The sequence below is a fragment of the Crocodylus siamensis genome, chromosome 7 (genome assembly GCF_052110815.1).
Source record: "Crocodylus siamensis isolate JL-2025a chromosome 7, ASM5211081v1, whole genome shotgun sequence".
NCBI lineage: Eukaryota > Metazoa > Chordata > Crocodylia > Crocodylidae > Crocodylus > Crocodylus siamensis.
Window position 1 is genome coordinate 15823599 of NC_143401.1, and position 21758 is coordinate 15845356.

General features: G+C 47.6%; 1 protein-coding gene across 14 annotated transcripts in view; it reads left to right on the plus strand.

Moving 5' to 3' along the window:
- SCMH1 (Scm polycomb group protein homolog 1) overlaps nucleotides 1–21758 on the plus strand; it is a 162519-nt gene that overhangs the window by 99977 nt on the left and 40784 nt on the right. For 13 of the 14 annotated variants that reach the window (XM_090056597.1, XM_090056600.1, XM_090056608.1 and 10 more), the window contains 3 exons: nucleotides 10081–10313; nucleotides 12673–12799; nucleotides 20927–21127. In XM_090056597.1, the coding sequence (XP_089912723.1) occupies nucleotides 10081–10313; nucleotides 12673–12799; nucleotides 20927–21127 (561 nt within the window). The remainder of the gene's footprint in view (nucleotides 1–10080; nucleotides 10314–12672; nucleotides 12800–20926; nucleotides 21128–21758) is intronic. The other variant, XM_090056610.1, reaches the window with a different exon arrangement.

A 21758-nucleotide genomic window follows, 5' to 3' on the forward strand; every position in this document is an offset into this window, starting at 1 on the left:
TGCGGCAAGTCCCATGGTCCCATCTGGCCCGTGACGTGTTCTGCTGTCCCCTGGGCACACAGGGGCTGGGGCAACTCTGCAACTGGATTGCCTTTCTAGGCAGCACAGGTGGCAGTGGCTCCTTCCGATTGCTGCCATTGCTGGCCGCAGCCCTGTGGTGCTAGCAGGGACCCACATGCACGGCCCTGATGCTGGCCCACCCCATGCCTGCTCTGGACTCGGCCCAGTGGAGCAGACCAGGTCTGGACCAGCTGGAGCCCGTGTGCACAGCTGTGACCCTAAGCTGCCTTGCGCCTGCTCCGGACTCACCCACCCATGTTGAGCAGTCTTCAGTACCACGGGGCTGGAGCCAACAGCAGTGGCAGCAAGAAGGAGCCACCACTCCCTGCTGGGCTGCCGAGAAAGGTGTGGTGGTCAAGGCTGAGGCTGGGCCTGTGTGCTGTTGGTGGTGGTGCGTGGGCTCTGGGCTGTGTTGACCAGCCTGCAACAGCTCCCTAGAACCGTCTGCATGGCCCATGGGCCCCAATAATTGCCCACTCCTGCTATGAAATATATTGAACTCTCTTTCTCAGTGAGAGCTGGTAAATTATGGTGTTCTCTCAATTTCCAGTTAAACTAATTTTGGAAACTCTACAAAGCTACTGAAAACTGGAGTTCTATGTAGTGAATCATAGGAAAGTAGGGCTAATAGGGCCCCAAGATTCCCATCACCTTCACATGATCCATCATTCATCACAAGATCCAAGGCAGATAATCCCCTAGCTGAATCCTCAGCTTTCTGAAACAGAAGGTTTTCCTCCATACAATTTGGGAACTGGCTTGACATTTTAAGTTTGGCTGCATTATTTTTTTAGCAGATATCCATAAAATTGAACTGCCTCATCAGTACCATCTCATAACTTTTGGATAATTTTGTCATCTCCTTGAAGAGTTCCCCATCTACCTCTTCTTTTTGATTTTTGTAGTCTGTAGCATATCCCTGCCATTATATCACTACTGTGTCCTTCACCTTTTATTTTAACTCAAATGCACTCTGAGTTACTACCTCCTTCCTCCTAATCCAGGGAACAAGTGGATAGATTTTTTTTTACATGCAAGGCAAGAGCACTACCTTTTCTTCCAACCTTGTCCTTCCAAAACAGAGTTTACCTCTCAATGTTGATGTTCCAGTTATAAAAGTTGTCTCACCAAATCTCTGTGATACCAGATCATAGTTCTTTTCACAGGAAATGACTTCCAGTTCATCTCTGTTTCCCATGCTTATTGTGTTTGTATGCATACATTGGAAGTAGTCTAAATTTTGACTGAGTTGTTTCCCTTTTGCTTCACTTGTTGCTGTCCTGTGGCTCTCTGGCCCTTTCCAAGTTGAACTCCTGCTTCTTATCCTCTCACCTCTAGATTTTTTATTATGTTGCTCTAGGATATTATTCTCTATCCCCTGTGAAACCTAATTAAAGCCCCATTTACTATAGGTGCATTGATACATTGGTTGCCTATAGGATCGGCACTGATAAAAGGAAAATTAACATTATTGGCTTTTTTGGCCTGTGGAGGGGAAGGGGCATGGATGGGGGACAGATTGAGGCCCCCACGGTGAGGGAAGGAGTGGGGTTAGGGCCTGGGGGCATTGCCCAGCCAGGGCAGTGAATGGGACCTGGGACCCCCAGGGCAGGGAGTGGGATGGAGCTGTGGGTAGCTTGTCTTGGGGTTTTGGGAGAGGGTGTGACTTCTTGCTGCTGTGGGCACCCATGGGGAGGGCATGTACCCTGACCAGATTTGCATGTGGGGTGGATGTGGGCTGCTTGCTGTTGGCTCGAGGCTTTCCACTCTGCTGCCTTTCCCTTCGGAGCCCCATGCCGGCCCTGGCAGGGAGCGGGGAGCATGAGTTGTGCCTCCCATTGCCAGGCAGGCAGGGTATATGTAGCTGACTTGGAGGCCCCCAGGGCAAAGGCAGCAGAGCAGAGTGCCCCAAGCCTATGGTGAGAAGCCTGCATCCACCCACTCGGCTTGGCTCCAGTTAAAAGCATCCCTGCATTTAAAAATGGTGGTGGCAGCACTTAAACTTAAGCTCATTCAATGATCTAAAGTAAAGCTCAATCATTCAATGAGCTTTAGTTCAAGTGCCTATGCTGTCATTTTTAAGTGCCGGGATGCTGATCCCCTGCCTGAGCTGTCCGTGGCTCTGTCCTGCTCCTCAGCCTCAGGTCCTGTTCGCCATCTTGGCTGGGCAATGCCCCCAGGCCCAGTCCCTGCTCCTGCCCCACTCCCTCCCTTACAAAGGGAGCCTCAATCTGCCTCCCCATGCCCCTTCCCTCCCCCATACCACTTCCCCTCCACAGACTTACCTGCAGGGAGCTGCTCTGCACATTGCCCAGCTGCATTCCTGTAAATCTTTTATCAGATCAGTATCGGCTGATATAGCTGGTTAATAATCAGCTATCAGTATTAGCGAAGAAAATCTTTATCAGTGGATCCCTACTATTTACTAGGTTGGCCAGACAATGCCCAAAGATTGGGGGTTTTTCACGGTTCTGATTAGATGGATCCCATGTCTTGATAGCAGTCCTCCTCCCCAGACCACCTGCCGATTTTGTTAGACAATCCAAAGTCTTCCCATTGATATCTCAGCTTCACATTTGCTTGCACGATGTGATGGTCCTTGCCTGGGCCCTTACTTTTCACAGGAAGATTGATGTGAATACCACATATACTTCTCTCTCTTTCATTCTCCTGGCAAAGCCTTGTAGTCTTCTCTGATATGCTTGGTGTCATTCCTGGCAATAGCAGTGGTACTTATATGAGTGAACAGGAAAGGGTAGTGGTCTGAGGGATAAATGAGCTCTGGCAGTCTTTCTGTGACACCCTGAATATTTGCTCTAGGCAAACAGCACACCTCCTGGGCCTCCAAATATGGACAACAAATCAGTGTTTATTTCCCCTGCCCAAGGAGGTCATAAACCACTGCTATTTTTCTCTTCCTTCTTGGTGGAGTGGTCTTGAAGGCCCTATCCATGGGGCCCTGCACTTCCTGCTTTCTAGATTGCTAATTCCTCTGATCCTTGTCTGCTGTTGTTTTTATTTCCACTATATAGATGATAAAAAAAACAGAAAACAAACAAACATACTTAGATGTTTCCCAATTTTCTTCAAATGTAATCATTGTAAAAAAATGTGGATGAGGTAGGCTCCCATATTTGTGTCATAATAGATATTACCCAAAGACAGAAGAAGGCATAGACCTTGCTGCCAGAAGGTGTAGTCTAAATGGACAGAGACCAGTGTCAAGACTGGTGGGTTTGTATGCAAGCAAAGTGGTGAGTTTATTGTAGTGATTCTCACCCAGGTTAGGACAACACCCTGGGATGTCACCAGATCCTTTAAGGGGTGCCACTGAGGTGTGAGGACATAGATTTCATAGACATTAGGGCTGGAAGGGACCTCGGGAGATCATCGAGTCCAGCCCCCTGCCCAAAGGGCAGGAAGTCAGCTGGGGTCATAGGATCCCAGCAAGATAAGCATCCAATTTACTCTTGAAGGTGTTCAATGTAGTTGCTTGAACCACCTCCACTGGCAGACTGTTCCAGACCTTGGGGGCTCGGACAGTAAAGAAATTCTTCCTTATGTCCAGCCTGAAACTGTCTTGCAGGAGTTTGTGACGGTTCGACCTCGTCATCCCTTGGGGCGCTCTGGTGAACAGACGTTCCCCCAGATCCTGGTGGTCACCCCTGATAAACTTATAGGTGGCCATGAGATCACCCCTGAGCCTGCGCTTTTCCAGGCTAAAGAGTCCCATGGCTCTCAGCCTGTCATCGTAAGATCTGTTTTCCTGACCTCTGATCATGCGCGTGGCTCTCCTCTGGACTCTCTCAAGCTTCTCCACATCCTTTTTGAATTGTGGAGCCCAAAACTGGACGCAGTACTCCAGCTGCGGCCTCACCAAGGCCGAGTACAAGGGGAGAATGACGTCCCGGGATTTGCTCGAGAAGCATCTATGGATGCACGCCAGCATTTTGGTCGCTTTACTAGCCGCAGCATCGCATTGGAGGCTCATGTTCATCTTGTGGTCAATGATGACCCCCAAGTCTTTTTCTTCTGTAGTGCTAACCAACGTAGCACTGCCGAGCCTATAAGGGTGCTGCAGGTTTTTCCTCCCAAGGTGGAGAACCTTGCATTTTTCGGTGTTAAACACCATTTGCTGAGCTTGTCCAGGTCAGCCTGGATCACCCGCCTATCTTCTGGCGTGGATGCTTTGCCCCAAAGTTCGGTGTCATCGGCGAACTTGGCCAGTCCACTCCTAACTCCAATGTCCACATCGTTAATGAAGATGTTGAACAATATGGCTCCAAGGACAGAGCCTTGAGGGACCCCACTGGTCACAGGGCACCATGATGAGTGACTGCCATCAATCACAACCCTCTGGGTGTGACCACGAAGCCAGTTTCCCAGCCAGCGGATCGTGGTGGAGCCAAGGCCACAACTGGCCAGTTTGGCCAAGAGGTGATCATGGGCTACCAGATCAAAAGCTTTTTTGAAGTCAAGATATATGACATCAATCTCTTCTCCCTTGTCCAGGTGATAGGTCACCTGGTCATAGAAGGAAATGAGATTGGTCAAACAAGACCTACCTGCAACAAACCCGTGTTGGCTGTCCCTTAGAATGTTAGCCTGGGCCAGTCCCTCAAGGCCCCCACGGCCTTAATAAACTTTTCTAAGATCTTCCCCAGGATAGAAGTCAGGCTAATGGGCCTGTAGTTAGCCGGATCCACTCTCCTCCCTTTCTTGAAGATCAGCACCACATTGGCCTTCTTCCAGTCTTCGGGCACTACACCAGAGCGCCAGGAGTTTTCAAAGATCCGTGCCAGGGGCTGGGCTATGACGCTCGCCAGCTCCTTGAGTACCCTGGGGTGCAGGTTGTCAGGGCCGGCTGACTTGAAGGTATCCAGCTTCTCAAGGTGTTCCTTCACGAGGTCAGCATTGATGGAGGGTAGGGGATTCCCCTCACCCAGATTTCCCTGTCCCATAGCAGGCATGGGCATCCCGTGTGACTGATGAAAGACTGACACAAAGTACCTATTTAATAGGTTGGCTTTTTCCTGGGCGTCAGTTGTCAGTTGCCCCATCTGGTTCAGCAGGGGTCCAACATTGCCCTTGCTTTTCCTCCGGCTCCCCACGTATCTGAAAAAGGACTTTTTGTTGTCCTTGATGCCTGAAGCTAGTTGGAGTTTGGTTGCAGCCTTGGCTTTCCTGGTTTGGTCCCTGCAGGACCGGACCAGCACGGAGTAATCCTCCTTGGAGGTGAATTCTGTCCTCCGTCGTTTGTAGGCTTTCCTTTTTAGCCACAGTAGGTCCGCTAGGTCTCTGGAGAGCCAGGGGGGCTGCTGTGCCTTCTTGCTGCCTTTCCTCCGTGTTGGAATAGATTTAGCTTGTGCACTGAGGATCGCTTCCTTGTGAAGCAACCACTCTTCTTGCACTCCCATCTCCCTGGGGTCATGGTCCCTGAGGGCCTGACCGACTAGCCTCTTGAGCTTGTCAAAGTCGACTTTTCTGAAGTCAAGGACTTCTGTGTTGCTGACTGACTTGCCAGCTTTACATAAGAGACAAGTACAGTCTCAGTCTTGTTCCTGTCTGGCTTATCCCTGTTGCCCAGCCCCTCTGCAAGGAGATAAGTGCTGTAATATATAAAGTAACTTTTTAAATAGGTGCCAGTCAGTTCACAAAGAGATGAAGGAGTGCCTAGAGTCCAGTGAGGAGTGCCTTGAATCCTAAAAGGGTGAGAACCATTGGCCTAATGCTAGCCATATAGTACATTCCTTAAAAATATATTTTAAGCTTTCCTTTTATTTTAAGTTCAACCCATTAAAGTTTTCCCTCTTCTTATTTCTGTCTAACTGGTAGATGAGTAGCATACCTGTGAGAAAATGAATTGATTAGCCAGTTTTATGGAGATGTTCTCAAAGAAGTGAGTCCTTGGACAAATGTAAATGAGGAGGGAGTAGAAGGTTAGTGAACTAGATCAAAGAAGAACATTTCATGCAAAGGGATTTTTTAAGAATGGGATATACGTTTTTGAGAGAAGTGGCCATATGAGACAGCACTGCCAGGTTGAGGGAAGTGATTATTCCCCTCTATTCTGCACTGGTGAGGCCACATCTGGAGCATTGTGTCCAGTTTTGGGCTCCTCAGCATAGAAAAGATGTGGACAAATTGGAGAGAGTCCAAAGGAGGGCAAGAAAAATGGGTTGGGGGCTGGACCACATGTCTTCTGAGGAGAGGCTGAAGGAACTGGGTTTATTTAGTCTGCAGAAGAGAAGACTTGAGAGGATTTAATAGTAGCCTTCAACCACCTGAAGGTTGGTTCCAAAGAGGATGGAGCTAAACTGTTCTCAGTGGTGGTAGAAAACTAGGAGCAATGGTCTCAAGTTGCAGCAAGGGAAGTTTAGGTTGGATATTAGGAAAAGCTTTCTCATTAGGAGGGTGGTGAAGCACTGGAATGGATTACTTTGGGTATGTTTACATGTGCAAATGGTGCTGGATGGGTTTACTCCAGAGTAATTTACTGACCGGGCCCTGACCAGGACAGTTCCAGGCTGTGTGGGGAAGTCTGCATGTGCAGCCTGGAGCTTGCTGGGGACTGCCTGAAATGGGACAGTCCCTAGCCAGCTCCAGGCTGCACATGCAGATTTCCCTGTGTAGCCCAGGGATGGCCACAAACTGTCCCAGTCAGGGGCAGGTCCCATCCATCTCTAGGCTGGGTAGGCAACTCTCCCTGTGCAGGGAACTACCTGCCTTAGCTCTGCCATCGCACAGTGAAGGCTGGGAGATTTCTCCTCTCAGCCTCAGCTCTACGATTGTGGAGCGGGGGCAAGGAACAATCTCCCTGCCCCCACTCCACGGTCACAGAGCAGGGGCAGGGAGCTCCCTGCTGTTGGAACAAGGGGGCATTGTCTCCATCTGGCCTCCCGTGGTGGAGCCCACCCCAGCAGCAGGCAACTCCAGGGGGCAGGGAGCTACCTCCCGTTCCCTGCTGCCCAGCTGATGAGCAAATTTGCTCCCAGTCAGTTGTCTACACGGGCCTTACTGCACAGTAATTATTTGGCAATTAATTCACTATTTGCATTTGCTGGTAGCAAATTAACTGCTGAGTAGAGCAAATTACTGTGCAGTAAGGGTCTGCATGTGTCAACAGTGACTCTTAATACACAGTACTTTGCTCTATTGCTCAGTAAAGCATCTTGTGTAGACACATCCCTAGAGAGGTGGTGGAATCTCTATCCTTGGAGGTTTTTAAAAGCCCAGCTTGACAAAACTCTGGCTGGAATGATCCAGTTGGGGATGGTCCTGCTTTGAACTGGGGGCTGGACTTCCTGAGGTCCCTTCCAACCCTAGTTTTCTATGATTCTAAAGGCAGCAGTCCTATTACAGAATTAATAATGAATCGTGCAACTGGAATACTTGACAGAAGAGATGAGATTATAAAAGATTTAGGAGTCTCCACTCCAATTGGAAGCTTGCTAGTGGTCAGATGTAGTGTCATGGTAAGAAATATTGAGAAGAGTGTTGGAGCGATGATGGAAGGGCTGGGACACAAGTTTGTGCTGGTGCCTGCCCTAGAAGCATTGAAGAACCCTAATGCAGGAGGAGCATGCACATGTGCTACAGCCCTTCCTGGTATAGCTGATCCCAGTACCTGCAGGGCAGTTTTATACTGAAGGCAGCAGCAGCCAGGTGGGAAGCACTGTTTAAGTTGAGCACAACATTGGTGCTCAACTGAGGATATTATCATTTTTTAAACTTGTGAAGGAGTCCTGTGAATCTGAGAAGTTCGAGAACCACTATACTAAGTAGGTACACAGGGAGAGTTATGTTTTGAATCTAGTAGCAGTCTGAAATTGCAGCATGGAGAGCTTAAAGTGGGAATGGACTGCGTCTGCCAGCCACAGGCAACTCTTATTTTACTTAGGTCCAGCAGTTTCTTGAGTGTGTCATTTTCATTCTGAAATGAGATAACCCTTTGAGGATGCAGATCCCATCCCTAAGGATAAAGGAAGGTTGCATATTCCAGCTGTAGTTTATCAGGCAGTTAAGCTGTATTATGAGTTGTACTTTTTTCTTTGAAATGCTAGAAAGGGGATTCCAAAAGAGCACTGCCTCTGACTGTTAAGCAAGTCCCTACTAGCTCTCCTATTTGAAATGTTTTGGGCTCCAGGACAGATCACTGCTTGTGTCATGAAATGAAAGTTTTAGAAAGCAGTTAACCTGCAGAAAGTTGCTAGGATTAGAAGGTTGACCCTCCCAGACTGTATACTGAGTGGCCAGTTTAACCTATACTGAAATTTCCTGAGGCTAAGGCACTGAACTGGGCATCAGAACATCGGGTTTCCTGTGTGACAGCTACAAATATCTTTATGCTTACATCTGTGGTCTTTGAATAGAGCAGTGGGGACCAACGTTTTTGGTAGGTGTGCCACAAATTAGCCCTGATCCCTCCCAAAGTGACTTTGATCCCTTCCCCTGCCTGATTTGCAGCTGCACTTTCTGCTCCCACGCCTGTGCTGTGCTCCCTGCCTGATCTGCTGCTTTGCTTTCTACTCCCATTCCTGTGCTCCTTGCCCAACCTGATGTTTTGCTTTCTGCTCCCTTCCCTATCTGCCACTGTACTCCCTGATCCCCCTGTGATCTGCTGCTTGCCACACACAAAGCTGCTCTTGCCATTTGTGGCACCTGTGATTAGAGCATAGTGAAAGTTAGTGCTATCCTGATTAGGCATAATTTAGAGATGGAATAAATGTTCGTGGGTGGGATCTTTTATGGGACCAACTGCATGGTTGAAACTAGACTTAGACAAACTTTGTGGTATCACAGCACCCTTCTTTGGGTCTCTGGAATTCAAGAAGCAGGCCCAGCAGAGCTAAACAGCAGGTGGAACAAGATCTTATGTACAACTTCATGTGTAAACAAAACAGGATGTAAAAGAATTTATCAGGTAGCCAACACTTAAGCGAGATGTAGTATCATTCAGGAGGGTTGCTATATTGGCTGTAAATTCAGAGATCTTGTAGATTTATAATGGACCTTTAAATCATTGTCTGTGTCAAACTTGTCTCGCCCCATGGGCTGAATGAGTTGTGCCAGGCTTGATCTGGCCCAGAGATCCCCTGCTTCTTCCCCCGCTCCCCATGCCAGATCCAGCATTTGTGATGCATCCTTCACTCCCACACCCAGCCCAGTCCAGGACTGCACCATATGCAGCATATGTCCCAGACTGGCAGCAGGAGGGGAAAGATGATGGGACCCAGACTGGCCAGAATGGACACCACGTACAGTGTTGTTCTGAGTTATGCACCACACATGGCATCTGGTCCAGGCAGCCTGGGATCCATGCTGTGCACAGCATCCATGCCAGCCAATCCATGCAACATGGGTCTTGGACTGGCTGGGCCAGGTGCTGCATGTGGCATAGGTCCTGGAGAATGTGCCATGTGTAGTGTGGATCCTGGAAAAGGTGCCGGTTCAGTGGCGTGTGGGTCAGCTCAGACCCAGGGGCAGCACTGGGGACAAGACAAGACAGCTGCATGGGCTGGATCCAACCTGCAAGATCTTTGACACCCCTGGTCTATGTTAAGTCTCTGGTTTCTTAGTGTCTAACCAGCTAATGAATTGTTGTTCCCAGGCTCAACTTTTGAACATGTTTTGTAAATTTCCCTTGAGCACAAGAACTAAGAGGTTGGACAAGGAGTGATTATTATGTGAAAAATGTTCTTCTAGCTGTTTTCTCTTCTCTTCTTTCTGTCCTTTATCTTTTTTCTGTGATCGTTCATTCTGGTCTATAGTTTTCATTTGGTTTCGCTTTCATGTTTTCCATGAGGACATCTGATGCACTGACCACATTCTGGGATAGGCCTGAGTACGTTCCATGGGTTCTGATGGTTTTATCGTGGGGATTTGTGGAGTGTTAATTGTTGTGGCAGTAGGGATGAGTTGACAGGCATGGAAGCCATTGTGATTCTCAGCTGTTTGTAAGATTACTACTCCATTGTATCCTTGGGTATGTTATGGTTGCCTTCTTGCTTTTTATTGCAGTTGTGATCCCAAAGAGCCCATTACCTGCATCTGAAGTGAGCTCTGAGAAATCCAGCATGCACAGTAGCACAAAAAGCATTTTGGGGGGTCAGTCCGGGCAAAGGCGTCGCAAAACAGGGAAGAAGCGAGGTCGGACACCCAAAGCTCTGATCCATCACCCCATACCTGTTCCCTCCAAGTCAGTGGAGCCTTTGAAATTCCCAAAAAAGAGGGGACCAAAGCCTGGCAGTAAGGTAGGCAACAAGAGTGTCTGTCTGTCTAATCATGAGTAAATGAAGTGTGTTACATGCATGTACGTGGGGTGGAAAGTAGCTGTGCTTTGGCATTCATGTACAGTAGATACCAGCCCTAAGGCTACTGGGGTAGGGTATATGGCTGGGAATATCCTCTACTTTGTTTCTCAGGCCTTTAGGAAATGGGAGCACAGTAAGTAAGCTCTATCTCATACGTGTTCATGTATACTGCTGCCAGGAAGTGCCCTCTGGGGGTATGCCTTGGCCAAAGGGGCCATAGCAGCTCACTTTAGAGCCAGGTAGTCTTCAATGGGTACATACCCATACAATTTTTAACATTTGTATCCAATAGTAAGGATTTTTATGGGTGATATCTTTTATTGGACCAACTGCATAGTTGGGAGAGAGATAGAGACACAAGGTTTCAGGCAAGATGTACCCTTCCTCAAATCTGAGAAAAACACAGACACATCTCAAGGTAATAGAATGGATAGAACGAAGGCTTATGGAAAGCTCCACATATAAATAAAAATAGGGTAAGAGAGACATTGTTGGGTAGCTAACAAACGAGAAATTCAGTAGGAAGGATAACCTGGGAAGTGGAAAAATAAGACCTTACAAGAGTGTCATTACCACCTGTGGAGTGCAGAGAGGTTAGCTGGGATCATGTGGATTATAAGGAGCCGTAAAGTCAATGTCTTTGTTCAGTCTCTGCTTCTCAGTTTCCAATAAGTTAGTGAATATTTGTTCCCAGGCTCATCTTTTGAAGGCGCCTTATAAATTTCCCTTGAGCATAAGAATGTTTAGGTCAGAAAGGGAATGGTGGTTCTGTGGAAAATGTTCTCCTACAGGTGATCGTGCATCTCTGTCCCTTATCTTTTTTTTTTTTGGGGGGGGGGGGGTGATCATTCAGGTCTGGTCCTTTTCAAGTATAGGCTGTAATTGTTTGATTATCCTTCTTATCAGTTCAAGTGTGGGACAGTAACAGACAACTATGATATGTGGTCATTTGGTTCTTTTTATTTTTGGCTCGGTACAGACATTCAACAAGCCCGAGGTAGAATCAGTCTAAGTTGCACAGTTTTCTGCAAGTGGCGTAGTTTAGATCGGTAGCAAAGAGAACGCATATTTAACTGGGAGGTGTGTGGGGAAGGGATCAAATCTTAGACTGAGTTTGTTAAACCAGTCCGTGTGCTGAACTTCTGTTCTGTTACGGATATAAACTGGTTTTGTTTGCTTCTGTTGTGGAATGCGGGTATAGTGCAGGTTTGGTGATGCAGTTTTCTAAAAAAATCCTCCTCCAAGTAGCTCATGAAGAGGCTGGTACATTGCAAAGCCATCTTTGTGCCCATGGTTTGGAGGAAGTGCTGGTTGTTGAAAGTGAAGTCATTGTGGATAAGGATGAAATGAATGGTTTATGCCATATGTGACAGCAAATATGTGTATAGCCCATGTTCTTGTAGTTATTTCAGGCAGGCATATGTGTCTTCGTGGTGTGACGTTTTAGTGTATGAGTTGATGACATCCATAGTTGCAAGTATGACCTTCTCAGGGAGGTGGTTGATATTCTGGATCTTGCTGAGTTATCATTTGTGTCTTGTAGAAAACTTGCTCTTTGGGTGACAGCTGGTTTTCAGAATGGTTTCTTTGAATCCTGATAGCTCTTCAGGGAAGGTACGACAGTTGGATCTGATGGGTTTGCCAGGGTAACCTTGTTTGTGAACTCTCAGGAGCATATAAAATGTCCTTAGAATGGGAGTGTGTGGTATTGGTGTGAGCAGGAGTATCAGTTGGTACTAGTGTAAGTTTACCTCTGTATGGTTTTGTAGAGGTACAAGTATAGTAAAACCATTGCTCTTTCAAACCTGTTTCATTCAAGGTTAACATTATTGTCATTAACTCACTTGCATCCCAACAGTAGCATGCAGAGGTAGAAGTTAGAGCGTAACCACCAATTTAGGTTCCCAGGTGGTAACTCTCCTCTCCTCTTTTAAAACAGTTAAAAGTTATTTTTTTCCAGCCAAAGACGTATTTTAGTGGGCTGGAGGAATAGGAGGAAACCACCTCTTCCACCCATTATATATATCCCACCTAGGCTATTGTGGTGTTCTACCCTGGAGGTTCAGGCAGGGGCTCTCATACACGGCCTTAGCATGACTATATTGTTGGTGATCAGCAGAATGGACACAAGTACATGAAATGTTACAGATGTTGAATCTTTCCCATCACCATGAAAAAAATGGCCAGGTCCAATCACAGCCCTGCCCAATGGACATGAGAAAGAGGGTATTAGGGTGGCTGGTTGGGAAGGAGGGAATGGTAAGCGAAACGGGAGACTTTTCCCTATCTCTTTCTGCAGAGGAAGCCTCGGACTTTGCTGAATCCAGCACCCACTTCCCCAACCACCAGCACCCCAGAACCGGACACAAGCACTGTGCCCCAGGATGCTGCCACAATCCCCAGCTCTGCTATGCAGGCCCCCACAGGTAAAGGCTTTGGGTCACCCGCTTTCAGAGATAATATAATGAATGCATTTGTGGAGGAAACCAAAAAAACATACAGCTAACAGACCCAGCCAGATTTCCAGACAAGGTGGCAAGCGTTGTAAATACAAAACAGGAGTGACCTAAAGCAGGAGATAACTAGACAGGAAAAAGAACCAGAGGGTCCCAATCCCTTTTGTCTCATCTCAACTCCCCAGTATGGCTATATTTATTGAGCTGCACCTTCTTTTTCAAGTACACAAGCAGGCTGAAGGGAGGACTCTCAGTTGTTTGATAGCTATTAATAGACCTGTCATCCATGAATTTGTCTAGTTTATTTTTTTAACCTGGTTGTATTATCTGTCCCTGCACCCTCCTGTGGCAGTGAGTTCCACAGGTTAACTGTATACTGCATAAAATGTACTTTCTAATATTAAACCTTTCTCTGACTAATTTCAGGGGGTGTTCCCTAGTTTTAATATTCTGGGACTTAGTGAATACCAGTTCCATGTTCACTTTGTCTGCACCCTTCATAATGTTATAGATTTCTATCATATCTCCCCTCCCCTCAACCTTCTCCTTTCCAAACTGCAAACACTTAGCATTTTTAGTCTTTCCTGATATGGCAGCTGCTCCATACCCCTGATCATCTTGGTTGCCCTTCAGGAGACCTTTTCTAATTCTGCTACATCCCTTTTGAGACGTAGAGTCCAGAGCTGCCCACAGTATTCAAGATGTGGGTGCACTACAGATTTGTATAGTGGCATGATGATGTTTTCCATTTTGTTTTCAATTCTCTTCATAGTGATGCCCAGCATTTTATTGTCTTTTTTTTTTTTTTTTGGTTGCTGCTACACACTGAGGTTATATTCTTTGTTTAAAGAACTATCTACAGTGACTCCAAGGTGGCTCGGTTAGTGTAGAATCCAGCATTGGGTATATGTAGTTGAGATTATTTTTTCTCAAATGCATTACCCTGCACTTGTCAACAGTGAAGTTCATCTGCCATTTTTTCCCCACTCACTCTGGGTGAGATCTTTCTGCAGCTATTCTCCATCAGCTTGTGATTTAACTACAGGAATAATTTAATATCATCTGCAGACTCGGAGATTTCACTGTGAACTCCCATTTCCAGGTCATTGATGAAAATGCTGAACAAAATTGGCCCTGCAGGACCCCACTTGACCTCCCTTCTTCCTGAAATGTGACATCACCTTTTAGTCCACCCTTTACTTCCTGTATTTTTAACCTGTTCTTAATCCATGAAAAAACCTTTCCTCCAGTCCCATAACAACTCCATTTTTTAAAAAACCTGGATGAAGGACCTTGTTGAAAGTTTTCTGAAAGTCCAAATATATTATGTCAACCAGGCCCCGCTTCCCCCTTGTCCACAAGCCTGTTAACACCCTCAAAAAAATCAAGCAGATTGGCAAGGCAGGATTTTCCTTTACAAAAGCATGCATACCCTTCCCCAGCAGATCATGTTTGTCCATGTGACTGCTGATTTTATTCTGTTTATAGATTCCACCAACTTGCCAGGAAAGAAACTGAGACCCAGTAGTCTGTAGTTTCTAGGGTTGCCTCTGGAGCCTTTATGAAGATAGGTGTTATGTTGGCAACTTGCTAATCATCTGTCACAGAGGCTGTTTGTAACATAGGCTACATACTATTGCCATAGTTCTGCAATTTCACATTTGAATTTCTTCAGAAGTCTTGGGTGAATGCCTTCTGTTCTTTGTAACTTATTAGTTTAATTTATTGATTTATTTTAAATCTTCTATCCCAGGGGTCATAAAGTCATTAATTGTAAGGCTGGAAGGGACCTTGGAAAAGCATCAGGTCCAGCCTCCTGCACCAGCAAGGTGACTGTCCAGTCTCCTCTTGAAGATGTCCAGGGCAGGTGATTGCACCACCTCTGGAGAGAGCTTTTTCCACAGTCTGTACACCCTAACTGTGAAGAAATTTTTCCTAATATTGAGCCTGAAATGGTCTTCCAGGAGTTTGTGGCCATTACTCCTGGTTTTCCCCAAGGGCACCGTGGTGAACAGTTGTTCACCGAGCCCCTGATGTACTCCCCTGACATAGCAGTAAGCTGCTACCAAGTCCCCTCTCAGCCTTGTCTTTTTCAGACTGAAAAGTCCCAGGTCCCTCAGCCTTTCCTTGTATGGCTTGCCATGCAAGCCTCTAATCATACAAGTGGCCCTTCTCTGGGACTCTCTCAAGTTTTACCATGTCCTTGTTAAAGTGCAGCACCCAGAACTGGATGCAGTATTCCAGTTGGGGTTTCACCAGTGCCAAGCAGAGCAAAAGAATCAGTTGCTTGGTCTTGTTGGAGACGCATGCCACAGTATTATTTGCCCTGCTGACAACAGAGTCACAGTGCTGGCTCGTATTCATGTTGTGGTCTATTATTAACCCCAGGTCTCTTTCATTCATGGTGCTGGTTGACGTTGCGAAGCCTGTAGTTGTGCAGGGATTGTTCGTCCCCAGGTGAAGCACTTAGCATTTCTTGATGTTGAACTTCATCTGGTTCTGACTCACCCAACTTGCTAGCCTGTCTAGATCCGCCTGTGTCTTTAGCCTATCTTCAAGCATGACCACGCTTCCCCATAACTTGGTGTCATCTGCGAACTTGGCCAATGAGCGCTTCACCTCCTCATCCAAATCATTGATAGAGATATTGAAAAGTACAGGACCAAGCACCTACCCATGTGGGACACTGCTGCCTACTTCTAGCCAGGATGACACATCCATTCATTAGGACTCTCTGGGTCCTGCCCCGCAGCCAGTTTCATACCCACCTAACCGTCTCACAGTTAAGCCCACTATCTTCCAATTTTCTCATGGGAACATCATGGGATATCAGATCAAAGGCTTTTTGGAAGTTAAGGTATACAATATCCACCACTTCTCTCGTATCCAGGTGGCTAGTTACCTGATTGTAAAAGCAGATGAGGTTGGTAAGTCCTTGATGAAGCCATGCCGGCTGTCATTCAGAATCCTATCTTCTGCAAACCTATCACACGTAGACTCCTTAATGAATTTTTCCAGGATTTTCCCTGGGATAGAAGTTAGGTTAATTGGCCTATAGTTATGCAGATCCTCCCTCCTCCCCTTCTTGAAGATGGGCACAACATTGGCTCTCTTCCCATCCTCAGGGACCTCTCCGGAGCACCACGAGTTTCGGAACAGTTTTGCCCGGGGCTCTGCGATGATGCCGGCCAGCTCCTTCAGCACCCTCGGATGGAGTTCCTGCGGAATTATATGTGTCTAATTTTTTAATTGATCACACACCAGTTCTACGGCTACAGTAGGAAGGCAGCCATTTCTGCCCTGCTCATGCTGTACCCTATCCTGCATGACTTTCCCCATGGCCTGGTGAAATACTGAGGCAAAGTAGTCATTCAGGAGTTCAGTTTTCTTGAGTGTCAGTAACCAGCTGTCTTGAGTTGTGGACTGTTCCCACCTTCCATTGTTTGTAAGCCTCTTTCTTCTTTCTAAGGAGGACTGTGGTTTCTCTGTTTAGCCAGAAGGGCTTCCCAGCCCTTCTGCTACCTTTTCTCCGCATGAGTATGGACTTCTGTGCTTCAAGGATCACGTCCTTAAGGAGTGACCACTCTTCATGCATACCTTTTGTCTTTGGTCCCTGGTCCCTCAGCATTTGCTTTACTAGTGACCTGAGCTTGTTGAAATTTGCATTTTTGAAGTTCAAGACTTCAACCCTTTTTGTTGATTTGTCTGCCTTGTGATGGACAGTGAACCTAATGGTTTCATTGTCACTGTTGCCCAGGCTACCTTCTATTTTTAAGTCGGTCACCAAGTTGTCTCCTTTGGCCAGGACCAAGTCTAGGAGAGCATTTCTTCTGGCTGGCCCGTGCACCCCTTGAGCCTTGAAGAGCTCTTCAATGCAGGTCAGGAAGGAACGCGACCAGTCCAGCTTGGTTGAGGGTTCCTCCTAGGAGATATCCAGATAATTGAAGTCGCCCGTGATTACAATATCCTGTGCATGCACAGCCTCTGTCGGTTCTCGGGCAAACTCCAGACCGAGTTGCTCCCCTTGATTTGGTGGTCTGTAGTATATGCCTACAGTTAAATCTCTCTCTCCACTTTTCCCCTCCGGCAGCTTGACCTAGAGGGTTTCAAGCTGCTCTTTTTTGGAGCTGATGTCAGCCTCCAGGGAGCTGTATTTCTCCTTCACATAGAAAGCTACACCTCTACCTTTCTTCCCAGCCCGGTCCCTTCTTTGCAAGGTGTAGCCTTCCATGGCTATACTTCAGTCATGTGAGTAGCCCCACCAGCTGTCTGTAATCCCTACTAAGTCATGCTGCCCACCAGAGAGCAGGAGGTGCTTGTTCCCCATGCTCCTGGTATTGGTGTACAGGCACCTGAGTCTGAGTCCTCCTGTTGAGACTCCCGGCTTCCTGTCATGCTGAGGGAGGGCGGTTCCCTCACTTCTTCAGGAGTGGTTTTCCTAGTGTCCCCGTCTACAGCGCTTTCTTGCATGTTGGTCCCCAGGCAAGCTCCAGTCAGTGTTACCCCATCCCCCAGCAAACTTACTTTAAAGCCCTATCTAGAAGATCGGCTATCCTGGCTAAAAAAAAGGGACTTACCTCTCCGTGTGAGGTGGATACCGGCCCTTCCCAGAAGTCCTCTGTCCCTGAGGAAGCCGAAGCCCTCTTGGTGACACCACTGTCAGAGTCGTCGGTTGACTTCCTCGATGCAGCCTTCCCTCCTCGGACCATGGCCTGCAACTGGGAGTAGAGAAGAAATGACTGCCTGGGTCCTTGACCTCTTGAGCCCAGCCCCCAGAGCCCTCTAGTCACTCATGATCCAGTCTGGATTACTTCTGGCCGTGTCATTTGCTCCCACTTGGATAAGGAGCATGGGGTAGTAATTGCAGGGCTGGACTAGCCTGGGGATCCTTGCCGCAACATCTCCTATGCAGGCCACAGAGAGCAGCAGATCTCCCTCAGTGCCCTACAGGAGGGAGTCCCCTACCACCACCTTGCATCTCCTCTTGGGGGTGGCAGCATGCTTCTTACCTTCCTCCTTCTCCGGTATTGCCATTGGAGCCTCCACCTGTGTGGGGAGGGGAGCATGTGGAGGGTTCAATGGTGACACTCCAGTGGGGTTGACAACCCCCCGGCATACATACCAGAGCATGACACGTGAGGCCATTTTGCTCAGTATATCACACAGCCAGCCCAGGCTCTGGGCAGCTACCACCGGCCGTGGAGCCTGGGCTGCTTGCAGCATGTGGCAGGGAGGCTGCAAGCCCTGCTGCGAGCATCCCCAGCTCTAATGCAGGCAGCAGCTGCCCAGAGCCTGGGCTGGATGTGGCTGGCAGCTGGGATGCTGCAACCAGTGCACTGGGATCCAGAGCTCCAGCCTGGGTCCCTGGTGGTGGCAGCTGCATGCACACCTCAGGGCGCATGGCAGGGAAGGGGCCTGGGCCAGGGTTGCACTGTACCAGGCCCCTTCCCTGCCATGCGTCCCAAAGCATGTGTTTATCTACCACTGCCACAGAGCTGGATCAGGGCTCTGGACCCCAGTGCAGCTGTTTGCAGGCTGCTCACCGCCTGCTGTGAGCAGTTGGAGCTCCATGGTGGCTGCCCCAGATCCCTTCTCCACCATGCACTCCAAGGTGCATGTGCAGCCACTGCCACAGAGCTGGGCCAAGGCCCTGAACCCCAGTGCAGCTGCTTGCATCTGCCTGCTGCGAGCAGTCTGAGCTCTGTGGCGGGCAGCAGGGGCTTGTCCAGTCCCCAGGCTGGTCACAGTAGGTGGCAAACCCTGTTGCAAGCAGCTTGGGCTCAATGGTGGGTGCAGGGACCTGCCCAGAGCTGGGCTGCTCACAGCAGGTAGCCACGAGCCTGCAAGCAGCTGCACCAGGGTCTGCCTCAGGATACATAACAGGCTGCACTGCCACAACAAGGACTGGCTCCTTCATGGCTTCCTGATGTCTGCCCCTGGCATGCCAACATCTTCAAAGTCCAGGTTGCAGGGTTGTTGGGCACTTGGCCCAAAAATGTTTCCAACCCCTGTTGTCACTTCAGTGTGATCCAACTCTTTAGATCTACCTGCTAGAAAGATCTGATCTGATCTGGGAATTCTTTCACTATCTTCTCCAGTAAAAACCAAGGGAAAAAGTTTAATTTAGCTTCCCTGCTATGACCTTATCACTCCTGAGTGCACCTTTTTCAGCATTGTCATTTAATGGTCCCAGTGATTCTCTTGCTGATTTCCTGCTTCAAATCTTATTTTTTAGTTTTTATTATTAACTTGAGTATCTCTTGCAAAATGCTCCAAATTCTTTTTTATCTGCCTTATTTCGCATTCATATTTGACCTCCCAGAGTTTTTATGCTTTCTTCTTTTCCTCATTTGGGCATCCCTTTTATTTTTTTGAATGATGCCTTTTTGTCTTGGGTAGCTTCCTTAACTCTTCAGTTAAACCATGCAGGGATTTTATTGGACCATTTGATACTCTTTTCAGTTTTCCTGGGACTTGAATATGATATTGATATTTTTAAACCGCTTCCGGGCTGTCTTAATGGTTTCTAGGTCCCCTTCACCCAAAGGGGGTTTGAACCTTGCTCTCTCTGACTTCCCAGCACAGGGTTCTAACCAGACACAGGTCAGTTACTATCAGGGACCCGGGGTTTCTCTGTTTAAAAATCGCAAATTCTCTGATATAAAAACCCAAAATCTGTTTTTCTGCCACTAATGAGTGTGTGTGTGTATGTATGTATACATATGTATGCATGTATCAGTTGAACACAGTGCTTCAGTCATTACAAGAAAATAAATTCTAAATAACTATATATTTTGGTGTTTGATTTTGTTTTTTTATCAAAAAATCAGAGCTCCCCTTGCCCCCTTCACTCGCCAGGATATGGGGTCCAGCTGTGGTTGTCCCCCTCCGCTGCTTTGTGGTGCTGAGCAGCCCTGATATGTCGGTGTCCTGCCCATGCTAGTGCCCCTTACTCCCAACCCACAGCCCCCCAGCCCCACTGGTGCCCCTCAGTCCCAACCCATAGGACTGCCCCACCCTACCAGTCTGCTGGTGCCCATCATTCCTGATTCACAGCCCCCGTGGCCCCCCCAGGGTCCCTAACTCCCAACCCACAGGCCTCTGCCCCCCCATTTCCCTCCACTGGATGGGGCTCCCAGCTTCTAGGGCTTTGGGACCTGGTGTCTGTATCTTTCCTGTTCTCTGCTCCAAGGGCATCAGCCACAGCCGGTCAGCAGTGCCCGAGCCCTGTGTTACACTGTGTTCACACATACAGCAGTATGCAGCTGACTGAACATGCTCAGTAGCCCTGTGTCTGTTTACGTGTCCACATTACACATGGAATAGAATTACAAACTGCAGAAATGTCGAAAGCTGGGTAACTGTCACTTAGGCACATAAAGAATAATAGAATTCCTTCCTCCAGAGCTAGCTCACTATGTTGCACTGTGCAAAGCAGGGTAACTAAAGGTAACCGGGCAAAAAGGAGAAAGGTCAAAGTAACTTAGGGACAGTCAAAACAATGCTCATAACACAGCTTTGACTTGTGACTAAACTAAATTCAGAAAAGGGAGTCGGAAACAAATTCAGGGTTTTGGATTCGTTCAAGTACAGGATAGGGGATGGGTAACTTCCCTTCCCTCCACAGCACATTTGGCTGGGTATTCAGAAAACTGAGGGACCTGGGTTCTAACTCTCTTGGAGATTCAGGGGAGATGTGTATTAAACTCCCTTAGGATCAGCCACTCACCCAATTACCAGCATGTCACTGTGCAAACCCCCGCCACATCCTGCATTGTTGGAACCTGTGCACCAAGGTTATGATTGAAACACTAGCGTGGCTTGGATGATCATCGCAAGAGAGACAGGAATCAGTATTGTGTATTTCAAGGGTGAGCTTCCTTTAGCTATAACTGATGCTGTTATAGGTGTTAGTCTGCAGCCTGTTGGATTGGTTTGATTCACCCCCTCCATGAGAACTTTAATAGTATGAAGATCTAGGTCTGGCAGGATGCTGAGGATTGAAAAAATAGCATATCTGCTTTTGAGGATGTTTTTTTGCTCTTCTAAGTGGCATCTCTCACCAGTTAATGGCCAGCATTTTTCTTGCTTTTGTAGTTTGCATTTACTTGAACAAGAATGGCAGCACGGGGCCTCACCTGGACAAGAAGAAAGTTCATCAGCTGCCTGACCATTTTGGACCAGCTCGGGCTTCTGTTGTTCTGCAGCAGGCAGTACAGGCCTGCATTGACTGTGCTTATCATCAGAAAACTGTCTTCTCTTTTCTGAAGCAAGGCCATGGGGGAGAAGTAATTTCAGGTAAGAACCAAGACTTTGCTCCCCTTCCTTGCTTTCAGAGCTATCCTTATTAGGAAAACTCTCTCAGAGGGAACCCTTTCCTTTTGAAGCACAGCTTCATCATGGTTCCAGTTGGAGGAACCTCTGTGTAAGAGTGGAGGGCTTTCAGCCCTGATCAGTGATACTGTATAATATCTAAATAGGTGAGAATCCTTCCTTCAGTCAGAGGTAGAGTACGTAGCATGTTTGTGCATGTACTTCCACAGACCTACCCACCAGCCACCACATGTCCTTTTCAGACAGTACTGTGTGGTCACTTAGTATCCCTGTGCAGTAAATGTTATTTTTGTTTCCCCATTTTACAGATGGGGAAACTGAAACACAGCTATACAGCAGTTTATTGAAAGCTACACAACTACTTAGTGGCAGACCTGAGAATATAATCCAATTCTTGGTTCTTGCAAGGTCATCGTTTAGCCTTCTTTCTGTTGTAGCTCCTTTTGTGTGATGCCACCTGCTTCTTCTGTCTGTAAGTGGACAGAAGAAATATTTAGCCCCAGACTGATTCCTGGCATTCAAACATGTTAGCTGTGTTCTGCTCCAGATGCTGATGACGTGAGCTTGGACTCGCAAAAGCTTATGATATGCATCT